The sequence below is a fragment of the Stegodyphus dumicola genome, chromosome 11, assembly GCF_044657685.1.
Source record: "Stegodyphus dumicola isolate Sdum_Otavi_A_Nest chromosome 11, ASM4465768v1".
Classification (NCBI taxonomy): Eukaryota; Metazoa; Arthropoda; class Arachnida; order Araneae; family Eresidae; genus Stegodyphus; species Stegodyphus dumicola.
Genome location: NC_140778.1, coordinates 92,865,304 through 92,885,817, shown reverse-complemented (window position 1 = coordinate 92,885,817; position 20,514 = coordinate 92,865,304). Strand labels below are relative to the sequence as shown.

Sequence of the window (20,514 nt, the reverse complement as noted above, 5' to 3'; positions counted from 1 at the left end):
TTTGATGGTAATTAATTATTTAATTTTCAAATTATTAATGATTTTAATAGTCATTTTATTAATTCTTTCACTTTTGTTCCTCTTTGCTGACGGTCTTCCATAGGGTTCCGGTACTTCTAATTTTAGAAGTTAAGCCCTGCCCCCCCCATACTCGTATAAAATAAAATATTTTAAAGCTTTTCTTCTTTATTAAATGCCTTATTTTATGTCATTTTGCAGTAAAATGAAAAATAACAGTCATCTAGACTAACCATTTAATATATCTATATTTGCGAAAATACCGACGACTTTTGTAATTCAGTTTTTAATCTTTACGTAAATAACTTATTAATTTTTAATCTTTACGTAATTATCTTTACGTAATTATCTTTACGTAATTAAGACTTTTCACTTTCTTTATAATTTCGCATATGTTTTCAATTCTTTGAATGATGTTTTTCTTGCTTAAAGGTAACATTTTGATTTGAATTTTTCACTAAAGTTTTTTTCTATTTCACTTACGTTTTCAATTCTTTCAATCTCTTCACTTAAAGGTATAAAAAAAGGTATAAAGGTATAAAAAAATAGAATTTATTTTCCCCTTGATTTGGGGTTTCGAGTGAACTATTATAATTAAAATACATTGAAATGGTTCATCAGCTAATTCTGGATACAAAAAATCAAGGATTTTTGTGGAAGAGAGATTTCAATTGATTTCAATGTTCCGCTTCCTGACGAAGTGGCATTGAAGTTGATTGAATTCCTCTTCTATTATGTTCTTTTTTCTTTAAATTGTATTGATTTTTGAATTGTATTCATTCCTATAACATAGGATTTTTTGAAATTTATACTTATTTCAATTTTTGGTCTTTGTGAAAAACTGGTTCTAAATTTCTTACTTTATGTCTTTATTGATAATTTTTTCAGCATGATTATATTATGTTTAAAATAATTATTTTGTAATTATATATATATATACATTATAAGTCATATGTAATTGGTAAATTCTTGTGTTTGCAAGTGCATAATTAATTTACCCTCAGCACAGCCAACACACACTACACGAATAGCCTGGAATTTTTTTGAAACAACCTGGAAAAGTGGAATTTCCAGTCTCCTGTTTGAGTGGCAACCCTGAATTATTTTAGTGTCCTGGTGTAATTGTTATTTCCTGAGTTCGCTGTTATTTATATCCTAGTTGTGTTATTTTCTAAAATCCTGTTCCTGTTACAGTATGTACCTGTTTGGAAAATCAAGGAAAAGGATATTTCGGAAAAACAAGCAATCGCTTTGGTTTAATCAATGAACTGCGATCCTGATAGCAATGTCATCTATGAATTACTCTTATTACTCTTTGAATTATCTTAAAATATATACACTCAAATCAGAGTGATATTATTAAATGTTCTCTCTAGTTTCTATTTTGTTTTTTATTGAAAAATATGAAATAGATTACATTAATAAAGAAATTTTGTATGTACATTCTTCCTAAGCCTTTGTGCTTTCTAAGGTAAACGTACTTTATGCTTTGAAACCCCTCTCTAAGATGTGTCTAAATGTGCTTCACTTTTCTAAGAATTCCTTCCCCCCTTATTTTTGTCTTATATAATAATGTTGTGATGATATTGCAAAAGTAATGGCAATAAGTGAAAATGACTTTTCTTAATGGAAATATTTTTGTTTTCTCTTTTCTCGTTTTCAAAATATGTTTGACAAACGCGCTTTATGTTTCTATGTTTAATTCTGATGAATCTTGAATATTTTGATTCTGAATCTTGAATGATTTAAATAAATGGTTTTTAAGATCAAGTTTCCGAACAACGTTTTTTTTTTTGCAAGATTGTGACACAAAAATTATTATAAATGTTCGACTGACTACTAACAATCGAACCCCTATAAAGGGAAGACTGAGAATTTTAATGTATGAAACGCCGGCATTCAATAGAATACCTAGAATTTTATAGAATGCCTGGCGTTTTTAGGCAAAGTATGAAATACGAGAATTATTATATACTTTACCTAGGCACTGTATATCATACCTAAGCATTATACAGAATGACAAACGCGCTTTATTCAAAGCATGGAAGAAATGCCATGATGTGCTATTATTTAAAAGACGTTCATTTTTGAAAAATACAAACTTTTTCTGATAAAATAATGAAAGCCTGCCATTAAAATCTTTTATTCTAAATACGTAGAAAACATGTAGTGATATGATCGTGGTACATCATAATAAATTTATATTCTCTGCCTGATTGGATATCAGTAAGGTATACCTGACAACGGGAGTTAAATTCAGAAAAAATCATAGGTTTCACAACAATGCCCTTTTTAATACCTCCTAAGGTATATCCTACTTTTATAACGGTTATTTTAAGTTTATTGCATTTTCCTATCTCTTCTAGCTTCAGCGTACAGCTCCTTGCAAGAATGAGTTTTTAGAATCGCGTTAAATGGAAATAAGGAGTAGTAGGTAAGTTACACTGACTTCGAGAGAAGCATTCTAAATCTTTTTCCTAATTTTTAAGGACTTTCTGCTATTTTAACATGTCATGTACTTGTTAATATTTTGTAAATAGTGGTCTATTTTCTGGGTAAAAATATGTATTTTATGTTTTGTGTTTTTTACATCCCTCACGTGATAAAGGAGTCACCAACTTTCATCTTGTTCTCTGTACCCAATCAAACATTTTTGTACTTCCATCGCTCCTTGAAGCACCTATGTTACGATATCCAGTATACAGCTTGCATACTGCGGCAGCAGCGGTAACTGGAACTGCACTTCGAGAGAGACTTAGGATTCCTGAATTCCTTTTGGCTACTTCTCTCTAACTGTTACTACGTTCGGCCGTATTACGTGGCTTTTGATAGCTTCGCTAGCTAATTTAAAATTACGGGCTAACTAGGTTAGAATTTGTGTTAGCTTCGGCTAAATCTCTTTAGTTAGTTATTAGACAGTTCTTATTTCTTACATTTTAAGTTAAGTCCAAGTGGAGACTTTGTTGTACGCCCTGAGAAAGGAGCCATCTGTAAGTCTTTATTTTGAGTAATAAAGGGTAATTGACCCTTCTTGAGTTTGCGTTTCTGTTCTTGGACTTACGCAATTTTTCGCTTAATATTTCACTAGGTTCTTCCACACTTAGTTTAGTAGAATAAAAGGGAGGAACACTACAAATTTTTTGTTTCTTCTGGCAAGGTTCACAAAGGTGGATGTGGAGTTCAATATCATGACGTGTAACGTTTTTAGGTTTGGTTGTGAGTTCTTTCAACATTCTGTCACGTCCTCTGTGTACAATAGCCGAATGAGCTTCATGACGTAAGTGAAAGAACTCAGAGCCCGTGGCGTAGTATTGTACAGTACTGACGCCTTCTTTAACAGGATGAATGAGTTTACGTTTGATTTCTTTTCTGCAAACTTTTGCCTGTGATATGGTATAAGTGCTACAATATAATGAATTTTGCAAATGTCAGGCAAGCTACCAAAGGCATTATTTTTAATTTGTTACCGATATTATTAATGTACGACATCTTGCATATTACTATACACTCTTTCGTACGCTTATTAAAAATAGCTGAACTAAAGGACAGAAGAGAGTATTAGATTGTTGGTACAGAGTATGGCTGCTTGAGGAAATTTTCAAGTCGCAGCAATTGTTTACGTTCTATTCCTTTTTTTTTTTACTTCCTTATATGAAGTAAAGGACGTATTGTAATCACAAAAAATTCCGGGTACCATATTTAAAAAAATATCCATTTTGACAGCCATCGAATGAAATTTAACGATTATTTTGCTTGACATCTGTACGTAAGGACCGAATAAAGGATTCTTTTTCGCCAAACGAATTATAAAGCTGTTTTAAAATGGATTCAAACGAGATTATTTCGTGGTGTCTATCCGAACGTATGTATGTTCGCATAACTTAAAAATGACTTGCCTCAGAACGTTGAAATTTTGTATATAGAACTGCTTTAATATGTACTTATGCACCTCCTTTTTTGATTGCAATCGGTCGCATCAAAAATATATAAATATAATATGTATGTATACCCAATCTGTTACTCGGTAAGGTGAGGTCATTTTTTTATTCTTATATTTTGGTAAATTGCGCATTTTTTGCTTTAAAAATGATTGAATTATATTCTTTCTATTTCATGTTCGAGTTTTTATGCTTTTCGTTAACCTACATGCAATAATTGTAGAACTATAAACAATTTAAAAGTTGTTTAATGGCGGTTAAGCACAATTTTTTTTTACTATAGCAGCCATCTGTGTTTACATTTGGAATTTAGCAGAGTAGTTGATTTCTTGCCAGTCTAGAGAAACTAATCTTCACAACAAGAAAGATAACGTCTTCGTTTTTTATTGAGAATTAAATCATGCTTAATCCATTCCGAAATTTATGTATTTTTGCCTTGTCGCGAAGTGAGATCTGAATTAATTGAATGCGAAATGTATCTGTAATGAAATTCCATGAAATACGTTTAAAGCAAATGGAGGAAAAAATGCGTATAATTTAATATTACGTACAAGGAAGTCACGGGGTGTACACATCAGATTTTTTTTATGTAAATAATTCGTTGTTTTAAACAAATGCAATATAGAGAAAATTTGTGTTGTATCAGAATTAGTGCCTCGGTTATATATCTACATGCAAACAAACATTGAGAAATTTGAATATCATGATTTTATTTAAATCAAAGAAATTGCGTACAATATAGAATTGTTCAATACATTTACAAGTAATATATTTGTTCAAATCGTACCAGTAAGAGACTAGTAATATTTTAACTAATTTACCAATATAAGATTTGAAATTGTAATACGTTGAGCTGGATCACTACCAAATTTGGCATTTCTGTTTCGGATTCATCGGCGCATCTGAAGGACAATTAAAATCCTTGAAAACTCCGGTAAATTAGATATTTCTCCTCTGACTCTGAAACAGAAGATGTATTTTAAACTCTTTAGCACAGATCATGATATCAAATGATTAGCAATTTTGTCTAAAACTTCTAAATTTGTTTGGAAACTAATTAATTAAAGTAAACCATAAATCAGATATTAAGATCGAACAACCAAACCTGAATATGATTAAATAATATATATGCTACCGGTAAATTTTGAAATCCGGCATTGTATGGAATGCCTAAAACTATGTATAAAATATTTCCTATTTTACACATTTCCTAGACATTTAGTAGAATTCTAAATGAGAAACCGTCAAAGTATGAAATACATCTCCTATTCGTTTCGAATATCACGCGTATTTCAATTCATTCAATACTTCATACATTCCGTTTCTGATACCTTTTGTGTGTGTTTATGGTAACGAGTGACGCACTTGCATGGGCCATGCTAGTGAAGATGATGAAATGCATATTTTGTGCACCCTTTGTTTCATAACTGAAATTGTTGAAGGTAAAATAAATTCCGAATTCAATCTGGAACTACAAGCCAAAAAAAATGAAAATAAATTGGAAAAAAAATTCCCAATTCTTCTTTGGGATTACTTTTCGAGATCCTATTCCTGACGTCGACAAAGGCGAGATGATTCGCGGAATATATTGGCATATTTTCATTATCTATAGTATGCCAGAGTTTCATACTTTGCCGGCAACATATATAATAGATTAATGAAGAATCAGGATCAGGTAACATATATAATATATCAATGAAGAATCAGGATCAGGTAACATATATAATAGATCAATGAAGAATCAGGATCTGGTAACATACGTAATAGATCAATGAAGAATCAGGATCAGGTAACATATATAATGAAGCAATGAAGAATCAGGATCAGCTAACATATATAATAGATCAATGAAGAATAAAGAATATATAATGATCAATGAATGAGATCAGGACCTTTTTCATACTTTGCATTTGCCATTCTGTAGACTGCGTAGGTATTTTATACAAGGAAAAGTATGTAATAATTCCCAATTCCCATATTTTATAAAACGTCCGGCATTCTATAGCATGCCAGCGTTTTATACTTTGCCGATAACATATGTAATATATCCTCATGAAAATATTGATTTTACAAAACGAAAACCTAATGACGACTCTAAAATCCCCTTTAACAGGATACGGGATAACGAGATATTTTTTAATGTAGCCTGATCTCTCTAGATATTAGGGGAGAGAAACAAAAATTGATGATATTGTGGTGATGGCGATAAGGAGCGCGACTTGCGCCCTCCGATAAGTGTGGCAACCCTAGAGGAGAAGTTTTTTACGAGTAGCGAGCAGAGCGAAACAGGCAGGCTGTCGGGGAGTATGCGCGATGTTCCTAAATAAAGCTTAACTTTTATTGTGCGCTATGTCTTGTTAATATTTATATCAATGCAGTAGAAACATAATCTGTGATATGGAACTCGAGGATTGGTGGTAAAACATAACAGGAAATCACCATAATATCAAGAAGTGAGCACTGATTCGCCTCCAGTTGGATGCAAGTGAATTCCTTGAAAGAACCGCATGAAAATTGTGTTTCATCTGTGGCTTACTAGATCCATCTTCATTCTTGATAACTGCTCCATGAACTCAGGTGCAGCATCAAAAATTGCAGCGAAAATGCATTTTGCTTATGACTAGTTTTTTCTGCAGCGCTGCTTCTTTAGTATACGCCAAGCATCTAGTTAGAAGTAAAGATCTGCTTTTTTTGCTTTCGGTTGAAAAAACGTATGACCACATGCTGCTCCCTTACTGAAATATTTTGCACTTCAAATACAGTTTTTAGACAGCATGCCATCCAAATTGTGTATGAGACGATTATAGGCGAACCAATAAAGGGCACGAGAGTAACTGATCTCACAATTACAACACAGCGATGGAATCAGAGTGCCAAGGGTCCTCGGGTCAACAGATTTATCCCAAAAGTGTCAACAGAAATGCAGACTCAAAATTATTACCTGACACAGTTTCTAAAGGGACATAGCCTATTACTCACGCACAAATTCTGCTTTGACTTTCGTGACAGTAACGACGGCAAATGTGGTGAGGAAGACGACCTCGACTCTTCTCCTGTCCTCTCAGGGATGAAGACCAGCTCAAAACGCCAAGTGGCAGCTTCTGGCCGCAGTGGTTTCAGAATATTAAGACGAACTTGACAGCACGGCGAAAAGTGATAGACAGTGAAAAAGATAGTGATAGAAAAGTGATAGAAAGCAGTGATAGACAGCTGTTCAATAATGTACATGGTAGAGAAGAGAAACAGTTGAGATAATACCAGTAAGGTAGTAACTAATTCTTCAAACGCCAGCTCAGACAGTCATGACAGAGAACAGAAGCAGTGGAGATAATGCCAGCAGTAGTAACTAATCCCTCAAACGCCAGCTCTATGCCACATTATCTGCAATGGCACTCTTTAAAATTGTTGTTGTTGTTACTAATCTCCATGTCTAGGAATATACTAGACGAGGTCCACGAGTCCATTCACCTTCATAAAATCGAAAACTAGCTTAGGAGACATGTAAAGGTCCTCAAGAGACAACGCCAGGCACTCAAGGATATGTGCCGGTGCATCTAGTCATTTAGAACAAATTGGGTGCATCTTGAGACTTCTCTCAAAAGTAAGTCCTTTCAGGTGTCCACTGAAGAATCGGGAAAGTACTGTCTGAACACATCTATCGCAATCAATAACAAGAGATTTCCAGGACAATCAGCTTGATACCAGGAATGATTCGGGGGAACGAGCCAAATTTCCCTGTCTGCATGTTTTCTAATGGAATACAGTTCAAGATATGTCAATGAATTGGTAACTGAAAATGGTTCATCAGAACCCTCCTTCACCACTCTTTAAAGTAACCACCTAGAGATAGTCTGGGTTTCGAAATGTAAATACAACGATGTGTACTGTTGCAAGGCAAACAATAAGACTAATCTATGTAAGTAATTTATGCTGTGAATGTATACTTCTTCAAAGGCCATGCTCTGTAATATATTTTATCCAGTTCAAATTGCAAGGCAGGCAATCTGACTACATATACTTCAACGGCCCTTTAACCGTGCCCATGTAACATAGTGTATATAGTGTAGATAGATCAAATAAATGCATCTGCTGAGTTGGCATTCAATTCCGCATGCATAAATACGTATTTATCTGTGTCGAAAGCCAACTCAACGGTTTAAACCACACATCGCGCTCTTGTTAATGGCTGCTGCTCACTGTGGGAATTTACTTTCTCTTCGTAGCATCTGACAAAGTAAAGCCGACATTTAGAAACGAAATGTATGGCTATCTTTGCGAGAGAGATTTAAAGCTCCTTCGCTTTTTCATTAAATCATGTGGTAACAGACGTTTGCTTTTAAAAACCATTTCCATGTTTCACTTACCTAAACTTCGGAGGCACGTATGATTGACCGCGAAACTGTTCCTCCAGGTATTCTTTAGTTTGTTTCTCACACATTACCTGAAACAAATTTTATGTAATGCGCTTACATTTTTTGTGCAAATATACCAATAAATAGTTGAGTAAAATTGTACTACTATTTATTAATCTTGTTCGACATTAGAAGTGAAAGGATTTTGTAAATAAAATAAAAAATTATAGAGTTGTTAGGTTATTTTGAAGCAGGCGATGAGAAAAAAATGCAGTGCCTTCGCCGATACTCGAACCTGGACCTCTCGAATACGCACCGATTTGTATTACCGTTTCACCACAAAAGCATGGTGGACAGGCTTAGAAACCATGGTTTCACGTCATACTACTGTGTACTATTATTATACTACTAGCAGCTTCGCTGCCAGCCTTCGTCTGGCTTTTAAATGTACCGGAAAAATGCCTGAAGGGAACACCAAACGGTAAATTTAAAAACTGCGTAGAATTTTACTCTGCAAAAAAACTACATAAAAATAGTTATTACATATAACAAAATTACAATGAAATAAGCAATATCCCTTAATACAAATATTAATTATCCTAATAAATAAATTAACCAACTTCCCTTTGCAAAATCTTAAGAACTCAAATGGTATAAAGGAGGTTAAGAATTTTGTTTCCTAAAAAAATTACTTAAAACTTTTCAATATCTTAAAAACAGTAAAATGAGCAATAAATAACATAAAAGAATACAAAAAACAAAAAATTCTGAAAACCAAAATGATATTTTATCTTATATTTTCAAGAGGAAAAAACACATTGAAATAAGCTATATCCCTTAATACAAATATTAATTATCCTAATTAAAAAAATTAACCAACTTTCCGTTGAAGAAAAAAATCATGCAAAACCTTTCAATATCTTACAAACAGTGAAATAAGCAAAAAATAAAATGAAAGAAACTCAAAAAACAAAAACTTCCGCGCACAATTTTACTCTGCAGAACAACTTTATAAAAACAATCAATAAAAATGTATTATATATATTAAAAAATGACAATGAAATATGCCAGTCTCTTAAAAACAGTGACATAAGAAATACGATGAAAAATTTTTGCCAAACCCATATTTCTAAAAGAATGAAACTATTCAAAATGATGCCATTTCATCAAGAATCTATCAATAACAATAACAAAGGAAAATTGTTGCCAAAATCACATTTTTAAAGATGTGAGAAGTGTACTCGGAAGCTTCATTTAAAAAATGTTTTAAAAATACAAAATATTATCATTTTTACAAAATTCTTTTTGTAAAAGCAGTCGCAAGGATGAAAGTTTAACGTGTCCAAAAATCAAAGAAAAATAAACTGTACTTGTACTTAATCGATTTATTGAAACACGAAATTTATTTTAAGTTCGTAAAATAGCTAAGTGCCTACGTTTCATGACTATGTGAAAATGGAGTGCGTAAAGTAAAATATCGCTTTCCTATAGCCCATTATGTATCAATATGACGCGTTTCGTCACAAAACATAAAATTAAAAAAATTGTAATTCGAATTTCGAAAAAATCACTTCGAGGTGCACTGGCTCTTGTCTAGATGCACCTATGTACCACATTTTGTAGCCGTGGGTCTATTAGCTTACACGCAGCACAAACGAAAGACAGACACATACACAAGCAGACTCTTTCTTTTATTATATGTAGAGACTATTCTACCTATTATATGTACTATTATTATACCTTTTATAACTACTATAATTATATCTAATTGATATGATATCAATCAAAATGTCAATACACTATTATGTACTATTTTAAATACTAACTTTAAAAATAAACCGAAGTGTAGTGGGACTATACCTACATTACTTATAGTAAACATTGGGTGTCCCACTACACCTCCATCTGAACCTGAACCTGGTTTTATGTCATGGCTTTACAATCACCAAATCCTAGTGGTGACGAATTATTCTCCACCACTTATTTCATTTGTGAAATATGTTCTTTGCTTTTGCCGGGATTCTAATTTAGACAACTCGAATACGAAACGATTGTGCTACCGTTGCACCACGCAGGTAGGAAGGAGGAAGAAAATACTTTATGAACTGAAAAAAAGGAAATTATTTTAAACAATAACTGTTTATTTATTATTGAAAACTTTCATCCGTTAATCGCATGTATGATGTTGCCGTATTTTATTCAGAAGTGCTTAAAATTAACATTTTAAATGTCACTCTTGCTTCTTTCATTTTAAAAACATTCCGCTTAAGTAATAAATAAACTGCTGTTATTTAAAAATTGGAGGCATTGAAAGCTTTTTATAATCTTATATAAAAGGCCTAAACGGAGCATATTATAGTAGAGATAATCCTACGAGAACATTTGAATTAGATTATTACACCTATTATTCTAATTAAAATGCGTAAATAACGTAATTAAGTACTTTACTTGTTTGAATACTAAAATTAAGAATGAAACTGTTGTTGATGCGGCAATATTTTGAAATAAAGAAAAGGAGTTCATTGCTTCCTATCTTTTATTAGTTTAAATGGGCGTTGCGCAGAAGGGCTATGATTCTCGAAACGGCATTTTACGTCCAACCCCTAAAAGCGTTCTATAATTTTTTCACATTTTTGCCACCAAATATTATCGCCTTGTAATATATTTAAAGAAATGAAATATTGAAGAATGTGCGTGCATGTATGTATGTTCCTCACATTGTGACAAATCAACAGTACCTAGAGCCATTAAAATTTTGAATAACGTAGTTCCCTACGCAAATATGAGCACCTGCAAGACCGAATTTGGAATCTGAAATATTTTCGTATTGTCTGATTAATTTCGTATTGTCTAGTAATTTTGAAATAAAAATTTTGGTATTGCTATTTTTTTAAATATTTTATTAATTTAATTTAAGATATTGCTGACAATTATGAGTTGGCTCCAATGTCGCTTGTTTGAAACGCATTTTAATTTCCCCAAAATTTAAGAAGTCATGAAAATTTCTCAAATTTTATGCACACCGCTGGCCATTAAAATTGCAACACCAGGAATGAATGATCTAACGAACGTCAAAAAAATCACATGAAAAGAAGAAGAGGTTGGAAACTGCAAATGATTAATATTTTCAGCCCATTTAGACGACGCAGTAGGGAGAAATGACATCTGAAGCATTGCATAAAAGAAAAGTTGTGCAGTGGATTTCTCATTCGGAAAGCGCTTTGTAAGGTTGGATTTTGCTCAGAATATCATGTTATGTCCGCGATAATAAGAAATGCTTACCAGCAAGTATCGGAAAGCGATGCAGACAGGATCGTTGCCTATTGAGAGTGTAGATTATCGATCCGTGATATCACCCTTAGCACTGGTCAACATCCAACAACTGTCATGCGAATATGGAATCATGGATTGCTGAGGGTCATACTGGACGGCATGAAAAATCTCAACGCCCTCCTATGACTAGCGCACGAGAGGACACATATTATGAGGTCAGTCTTGCAACTCCGTACAACCACATCACGGACCATTATTCAAGAAATGGGCATATTTGCATCGATATGCAGGGTATTTGATTGCTATCCTGGCTTGCACAGTTTCCAGATCTGTCACCCATTGTAAACATCTGGTAATGGGTTGCTGAGAGACTGGCCCGTCACCCCTCTTCAGCTAATGTAGTCGTTGAAGTGTGGCATAGACTTAAAGTAGCATTGAATGAGTTTCCCGTTTCTGTGAGCCAAGCACAGTTCGACTCCATGAATGATCTGATAACGGCCGTTTTAGATGCCAAAGGTGGCAGCTGTTTCTACTAATTTAGCACCCCTGTAAACCCCCAAACTGCTTACAAATTTAATCATTTTGTTCTCATGCCATACTGTTTACGCATCTCTTTTGTATTTGCTTTCCTTTATGGTGCTGCAATTTTAATGGCCAGCAGTGTAATGAAATAAATCAAATAATTGCTCAATTTAAAAGAATCAATATGAATATCAAAATCAATATTTCAAAGAATTGCTTAATTTCTTAATGTCAAGAAAATTTTAAAAAAAATAGGAAAAAATAAATTACCGAACGAAACAATAGGCTGACAAAGCAGAAAAAATATTTCACAAATAGACTTATAAGTAACATTCTTTTGTATTTTATAGTAATGTAACAACTTTCCCATAAATTTGTCTGATAGTATTTTGCAGAAACTGGTCCTAATAATAAAATACCACGTTTATAGCTTTCTCTATTTACTAGCATTCATCTTGATATGAATACTATCGTACAAGTGGATGAGTACTGTTACCAAATGTATGAGTACTAGTATTCTCCAGTATTTCATCTTCGAATGAAATATATAACTTGTCTGTGTGTACTATATTTGGTCGAGTACGTCCCCCTCCTTTTTTTAGTAACTTTACCGCTTGAAAACCGAGAGATAATAGAGTGTAGTACTTCTAAAGTGATTGCTTAAATCATAAACACAGCACATTAAAAAGCACGCATTAAGACACATTAATATTATTGCATTGTGCATTTCAAAAGGCTTCCCAATTTCAATAGTATTTTTTTTACAAAATAATTTCCTATTTGTGCATATTGTTACGTTTTTCTTTTTCTGACACCAGTTGTTGCGTTATTTTCTTCGTTCACGTTCGTACGGGGTTTGTGGATTTGGAGTGAATAACGACGACACTTGATGAAGTATCGAAACATACTTTATTTAGCCAATGTTAATCAGGACAGCTCTAATAACACTTTTTACAGTCGTCGGAGATCTACTATAAACACGTTGGAACAAACAGTGACACAGCCTTCACACTGTCAGGCAATAACGGTGGAGACAGCTTCACTGCAAAGCACCTGAGTACAGCTCCCAACTCTGCTTGGTTGTTCTCGGAACTCCACGTACTCTCCAGACTCTCCACACGATGCACTCGAGGATACACAAGAGTATAGCTCTCGACTCAGCACAGTCTATGACGAAACTCGACGATGCACTAATTTGCGATGCACTCGACGACCACCTCGGCGCTAGACTTTGAGACACTCGCTCAATAACTGACTATCAGCTCGCTAGACGAGGCACACACACTAACTGACTGCGGACCAGCAGGGTTTATATAACTTTCGGCTTGTGTTCGGGAACATTCTGGGCTAAACTGGTAAGAATTCGTTCCAGAAGGTTCTCCAACCGTCCATGGTATATCGCCAATTTTGTCGCCAAATGGGCAATTTCTTGCCAATGTGACAACCTGCCCTCCTTTGCCATTTTATGGCAACCCTAAAACTGCTTTGCGGGGAAGCCATCTTACCGCGCCTGTAACAATATATTTTCCTGAGAGAAAATCGAAATGTAAATCAGTAGTTTCTAAATTACGCACTGAAAGCGTTAGGGCGAAAATACACGAGAGGGTAGCGCATGCGAGTAAATACGGCATTTCCCAAATGACGATTGTGTAATAAAGGTTGAACAAGTATTGGAAAAATGTACTACGAGGGTATTTTCTCCCTCCTTCCAGCATACCTTTGTGATATAAAGTCAGCACACTCGGCAAGGATTGTTCGGTCAGGTTCGAGTCCCAGTCACTACACTGCTTATTTACCATGTCTCCTGCTTCATAAACACCTAATGCCTGTACAGTACATCTACTTTAAATTTTTATAAAATCGATGCTTTTTAACACTTTTGTTTATAAAATTTATAAATGTTAAAGAAATCAGGGTTTGTGTTGGAACTGACGATCACTGGGTTTCAGCGGAACTGCAAACATCAGATTCTCAGTTCAGCGGATCTGCAAACATCAAAAATATCTTTTCCAGATATTTATATACATTCTCATCCAATGATGAAGTTCAATTACATGAGTTCTGAGGCAATCGAGGGGAGATAGTTAGTTAGTTAGTTAGTTCTGAGCACTGGCCCCCAGCCCACCTAGCAGGCGAAGCCTACCATATGGCTATGAGGGGACAGGCCAAGCCCCAAAGGCATAACGACAACAACAACAAAAAAAAAACATAAAGTACATACATAACATTCCAAACACTCTCGGTGAAATAGTATATACAGGGTTTTCGGGATAAATTTGACATATTTATAATTGATTATATTTTTCCGTAGGTTGGAGGTATTGACACACACTATTCGTCATTTAAACGTTTGGACCCTTCTTCAGCCATATACAAGATATCAGAAAGGATGGATGACTGAAACCCACCCACAAGGTGGGTTCCAGTTCCATATCATGCGGTTCTACGACGCATATTATACCTTTATACTAAATTTTGTAACTTGCATGATGATGATTCGTGCCGGCCATCAAAATAAGGATATTATGACTGCTGCCCAATGCTCCCTGAACACAGTAAAAACAATCAGGCATGAACTAGAGACTTGCAATGGTGACTACAAGGATGTAGCAAGAAGAAAGATCCCTAGCAGACGATCTGATTGCGTTCGTACAGCAGAATTCCTCGCAAATCTGCAGGAACAGGTGTTGAAGAACCCCGGCATTGGAATTCAGGCTCTGTCACTTGAAATGAATGTTGCAGCCTCTACTATGAAGCTTGCACTCAATGAAGACTTTCGCTACTACTCATACAAGTGGATTTTCGTTTTCCTTACGAAACTGTCAAATTTATCCCGAACACCCTGTAAATGTGTCGTTTCCATTTCTGTGTTTTTTCTCAAGTTTAAAATCTTTATAAGTTTTACTTTCAATTACTTATTATTATTCAAATCTTCTTTATATTATCAAAATTTATCTTAAATAAGTTACCTCAATTATTTCTGTTTTCAGTATGATTTTCTGCTTTGTTATATCTCGATACCAATATTCTTATTCTCATTCACAGTTTGCATAATATCTCTTGCAAATTTTCTAAACAATTTATAATTAATAAATGTATCCTCAAACTTCGCAAATTTATATTTTTCTCTCACACTTCCAGTCAGGCAACAGTTCTCGACGAAACGCTTTGAATCGCCGAATTTATTACAAACTTTACATATATCATTTTCCTGGAGGTGGAACCTTTTTATGTAAGCAGGGAACCTTCCATGTGCAGTGAGAATTTGATTGACCTCTGCATCTCCTAAAATTCCCATTTTTTTGCTAATTTTTAAACATTTTAGATAGTTTTTGTTTTTTTCAGAGAGATCCCATAAATTTTTCCAGTCTTTAATAAGCTTGTCATATATTATAGTACATGTCTTCTTTTTCGAATCTTGAATAGAAACCTTTTCGGTCCCAACGTCCAGGGAGGCTTCTTTCGCTACAGCATCCGCTCTCTTATTTCCATAATGACAAGCGTGAGATTTGATCCAATGTAAATTCAAAATATGCTTCTTTCGTAGCTCTATATGCTCATTTTCATTAACAATATTATTTTTTTGAAAGGGGCGGGAGAGCGCCATAAGAGAGATAAGGCATCTGAGTATAAATTAATGTAATACCCCACGGATAAGAGAGATAAGGCATCTGAGTATAAATTAATGTAATACCCCACGGATAAGAGAGATAAGGCATCTGAGTATAAATTAATGTAATACCCCACGGATAATATCTTGATCCAGGATAAGGCCATTTTAATTGCCAACAATTCTGCTTGATAAACTGAATTTCTTGGTTTTAAAGTAAACGTTTTGTAATCAATTTCAATACCGTGGAAAAATACAACGAAGTCACAGCCGATGCTCTCCGCAAACCCTGATCCATCTGTATAAATTTCAATTTCTCCAGCTGAAATATAGCCTTTATCGTAGGATATACCGTAATATTCGCTAATATAATACCGTGATATTTTATAGTTACCGGCGATATTCATTTTTTATAAAATTAAATAGAAGGATGCTGATAAAATAATGGATTGCAGGAAATAACGGATTGCAAATGGAAGAGAAGTAAGTCACTGTAAAATTTGTAACCTTAGACCAGCGTACATTTTAAAATATTACTTTTTTTTTTTTTTTTTTTTGGCTTGATGTTAAAAAGCTTCCAGCTCATTGATAAATGAATTTTACAGTAGATTAAAATTCCGAGATGGAAGTCAGTTCTTAATTTATTTTGTAAAAACTAAGCTCTAATCCTAAGTATTATGATACCTATGATAAGGCTAAAGGTCACTTAAAAAAGTCAAAATTCTCTCTGTCTTTTTCAGGTGTATGTGGAAGAGTATCAGATACGTAACGAATAAGATAAATAAAGTCTGTGGCTTATCCAGATAAGTGCAGTTCGTGGTCGCATAAATAAGAGAACCATAATAAGGCATAATATAAAATAGGTTTTAGGTGTTATGAGAAACTAACACTTACTTGAGCTGCACTTATCCAAAACAACTGATCCGGCGTATATTTCAACAAGGGAAGCCTTTCTTTTTTTTCTGTTTTTATGTATTCCTTATATGCCTGTAAAAACAGTGAAATAGATGCAACAGAGAAATTAAAACAAGGAAATAATTTTAAACGTAGTAGATGAATATGAAATGAAAACAGTATTCTTTTCCGACCATCAAAAGATACAAATAATGTTTATTTATAATATTTCATTTAATAAAATGTTTTTATATAACATATTATATAGTAAAATAAAAACATTTACATAAGTGACGATTAACGTGGAAGCAGTATCCATCTATGATTTTTAATTACGAATCGCAAGTAGATACCATCTGGTGTTTATTTATTTTAAATGCAATTTAATATATTTTGCAAAAAAAAAATTGAGAATAGTATTAGAAAGCTCAGGTTGAAGAGACTAAAATTCCGAATTCCTCAAAATAAATCTGCGCTTTCCGCCAGAGTCGAATACAGGGTCTATGAAAAAGAGCTTGGTTTGGTTTGGGAGATTAGGGGCAAAGCCTTGACAGCTATCTGCCTTAGGATAGGGATGTCTTCGTAGAGGACTTTCTAGAGAAAACTGGCTCGTATACATGTTAAAAATGCGGAAAACCACGTAAACGCCCACGCAGTCAGCCCGTTCGTGGGATTCGAACCTCGGATGGAACTACCAGTGTTCAGCGACCTTACCGCTCTACCGCTGGTGGCCGTATCAGTAAAACGACATGCGTACTAACCGTTTGAAAACAAGGCGTATGGAGGAGTGCATTTTCTTCTTTACAAAATTGCCTAATTTTTATTACTAATATGTTTAATTTTAATCATTTAAGCGTATTGTAAATCTACATAAAATTGAGTTTTAGGCAAGAGAAAATAAGTTCTGATAGATTCACAACGGATAATGAGAAGAAGGAACCTTTATTCCTTCTTCTCATTATCCGTTGTGAATCTAATAATTAATAATAGGAACCTTTATTCGATTTACAATTAGAAATTGGGTTTCATTGTAAGAAATGTGAAAATTTTAAATGCCATTGGGTACAAATTTATCAGAAGAAATTGTAAGCGAAACTGGTGTGAAGTTTCCCACATTTCCAGTTTTGAGATATTAAAACATCCTTTTGAAGATCTTGGGAAAAACGATGGGGCTGGGTGTAGCTGCTGTTTCAGAAATGCAAAGCCGAAATTCATATGATCTACTTCTTCGATATGAAAGAAATGGAATCATCCACAGAAACTTTATTTACATCAAAATTTCGGGTAGCGTTGATGATAAAACCGTCACTCCCTACATTTGAACTGACGGATGTTTTAAGCCCTCGATTGTTCAAGAAAAGTTCCAGGACGTTGAAATAATTTAATATCTTTACACTTCCATTGTTTCCATCGACGGTGGAATTACCGATCCACTGGTAATCGACTGGGACGCTTACTATATTGACCAAATGTCCCCGCTGACGGAGGCCCACCAGCGGTAAAGTCGCTGAACACTGGTAGTTCGGTCCCAGGTTCGAATCCCGCGAACGGGCTGGCTGCATGGGCGTTTTCGTGGTTTTCCCGTGTGTAACGTGTATACTAGCCAGTTTCCCTTAGAAAGCTCTCCACGAAGACATCCCTCCCCTCAGAGAGAGAGAGGCCTCGAGGCTTTGTTATAATCACAAAAACCAAACCAAACTCGTCTGACGGAACTAATTTTGCTCCAAAATTTCCTTAATTGTTGCGTCCCCAGAGTTATTTTAGGTGAACGTTCAAGTATACGAATGTGTTTTCAGAAATCAGTGTTCGAGGGAGGGAGGAAGCCTCCCGAGTTCTGGACAGGGATGGAAGAAGAATGCAACGGCGGTGAGAAGAATAAATTCTGTTTCCATATGTACAAAGCTAGATATGAATATATATATCTTAGATACTGTAGATGGTCTTTAATAACATGAATAGCTAATCATAGGTTTGGTTTGGTTTTTGTCATTATGGCAAAGCCTCGAGGGCTATCCGCCTAAGGGAAGGGATACCTTCGTTGAGGACTTTCTAAGGGAAGCTGGCTCGTATACACGTTACACATGGTTAAAACCAGAAAACGTACATGCAGCCATACCGTTCGCGGGATTCGAACCTCGGAGCAAACTACCAGTGTTCAGCGATGGCGAGAGGTAAAGTCGCTCTCGCCCGCTGGTGCGCGAAGAGCTAATGAATTCTGGAGATACTTGCAATACATATAAAAGGGACAATTGAGTTGTATTTATATATTTAGCATAAATAGTCATATAAATACATTAAGTATCACAATAAACAATTTTCAGAGATACAGATGCAAATATTTTAAACTATATATTAAGTAAGGAAATAAGCAGAATTATTCAGAGTTAAATTAGAGTTCATGACATTAATTTGAAGATAAATTTTTAAAATTATATTTTATTATTATCCGCGAGCACACGCACCGATCCGACGAACACGAGAACACGCGCCGGGTATGTCATACCCGAATAAAAAATTTGTAATTAAAAATTTGTCAAAAAAGATTAATCGTTTTCTTAAAAGAAATTAAATGTAAAACCAAGTTAATACTTCATTTTAGACAAAATAGGAAACAATAAGGACAGGAAAAATTATTTACTTACAATTTTTTGAACATTGTTTACAAAATGAGGTCATATGTTCCATACATATACTTTTGCTACAATTTTCACAAATGAATCTAGTCTTTCTATCTTTTTTCTTGGGGCACTCTGTACACCTCTTGTAAGTCATTTTAAGTTTTTGGGGGACAGTTCATTGTTAACATGTTCATCGGTGGTCAATGAACATTTTCTATTAAGCTACATCCCTAAGGCTTTGAGAAAAGTACTCGTCCCGTTCACGAGTGAAATTTTCCACCAATTCTAACATTATTCCGGAATTTATTTTTGTTCCATTTTACTCAATTTTTTCCAACATAAAACTCATTTCTACATTCCAGAATTTCATTTTCTGTTTCTGTATCTGAATCACTACTCTATATGGATGAATCATGATTACTAATTATATTCTTTGTCATCAACATCTTCCTCTTCTTCACTAAATGAATCCTAATCAGAAGAAACTGTTTCAAGAAGATTTTTCAATCTTTTCATTTCTTCATCGTAAGGAATATACGGCGCCATGCTTACAGCTCAAGAAAAACTTATACTAAAAGCTTGAAAACGAGAGATGCGAAGTGACTCACTGAGAAACGCCAGTACACGCGCGGGTATGACATGCCCGAACAATGCTGGTCCTAAAAAACCGTTGCACTTGCCACCTCAGGAATTTCTCCCATTTAAGTATGTGACCTTGAACTCAGCTACACCAAGTTTCGTCCTTTTATGAAATAATGGGCGAGAAATATACAAAAAGAAAAATGCGCATGGGTATGACATACCCGCCGCGTGTGCTCCCGGGTTATAAATACTTACACACATTGATTTAAAGGGGAAAAAAAATTATTAAAAGAAATTTAAAAAACGGAAAATAAAAAGTTAACTTAAGTAGCATACATTCAATGGAAGTACAGAAAATTTAGTGGCTGTGCTGGAGATACTGATAGGAGCTGAAAGTTATTCCAGCCTGTTTGAGATATTTTGTGTGATTCTGATACAATCAAAGACGAGTTTAGGACACAGTGATTTTTCAACGCATTTTCGTCCTACTCACGGATATGCTCCACAGCTGGCTGTCGAAGGTTCAGCAGTCTTCTCGCAATAAACACATAATAATCTAACCTTCTTGCCATTTCGCATGAGCACTGGTCGCTTTCACGTCGTCCAAAACGATGCAAATAAGTCATACCTGGTGCATGCTCTGTTATAAACGAAGTGATATATTCACAGGCATATTCTTAGAATCTGCTCTATTTGGTAAAAGTCTG

General features: G+C 34.5%; 1 protein-coding gene across 3 annotated transcripts in view; it reads right to left on the bottom strand.

Moving 5' to 3' along the window:
- Window positions 1-4,641: 4,641 nt before the first annotated feature.
- LOC118183624 (neprilysin-2-like) overlaps window positions 4,642-20,514 on the bottom strand; it is a 132,116-nt gene continuing 116,243 nt past the window's right edge. For 2 of the 3 annotated variants that reach the window (XM_085826472.1, XM_085826473.1), the window contains 3 exons: window positions 16,608-16,700; window positions 8,321-8,397; window positions 4,642-4,916 (listed from right to left, as the gene is read on the bottom strand). In XM_085826472.1, the coding sequence (XP_085682598.1) occupies window positions 4,847-4,916; window positions 8,321-8,397; window positions 16,608-16,700 (240 nt within the window). In that variant the 3' untranslated portion in view covers window positions 4,642-4,846. The remainder of the gene's footprint in view (window positions 4,917-8,320; window positions 8,398-16,607; window positions 16,701-20,514) is intronic. The other variant, XM_085826474.1, reaches the window with a different exon arrangement.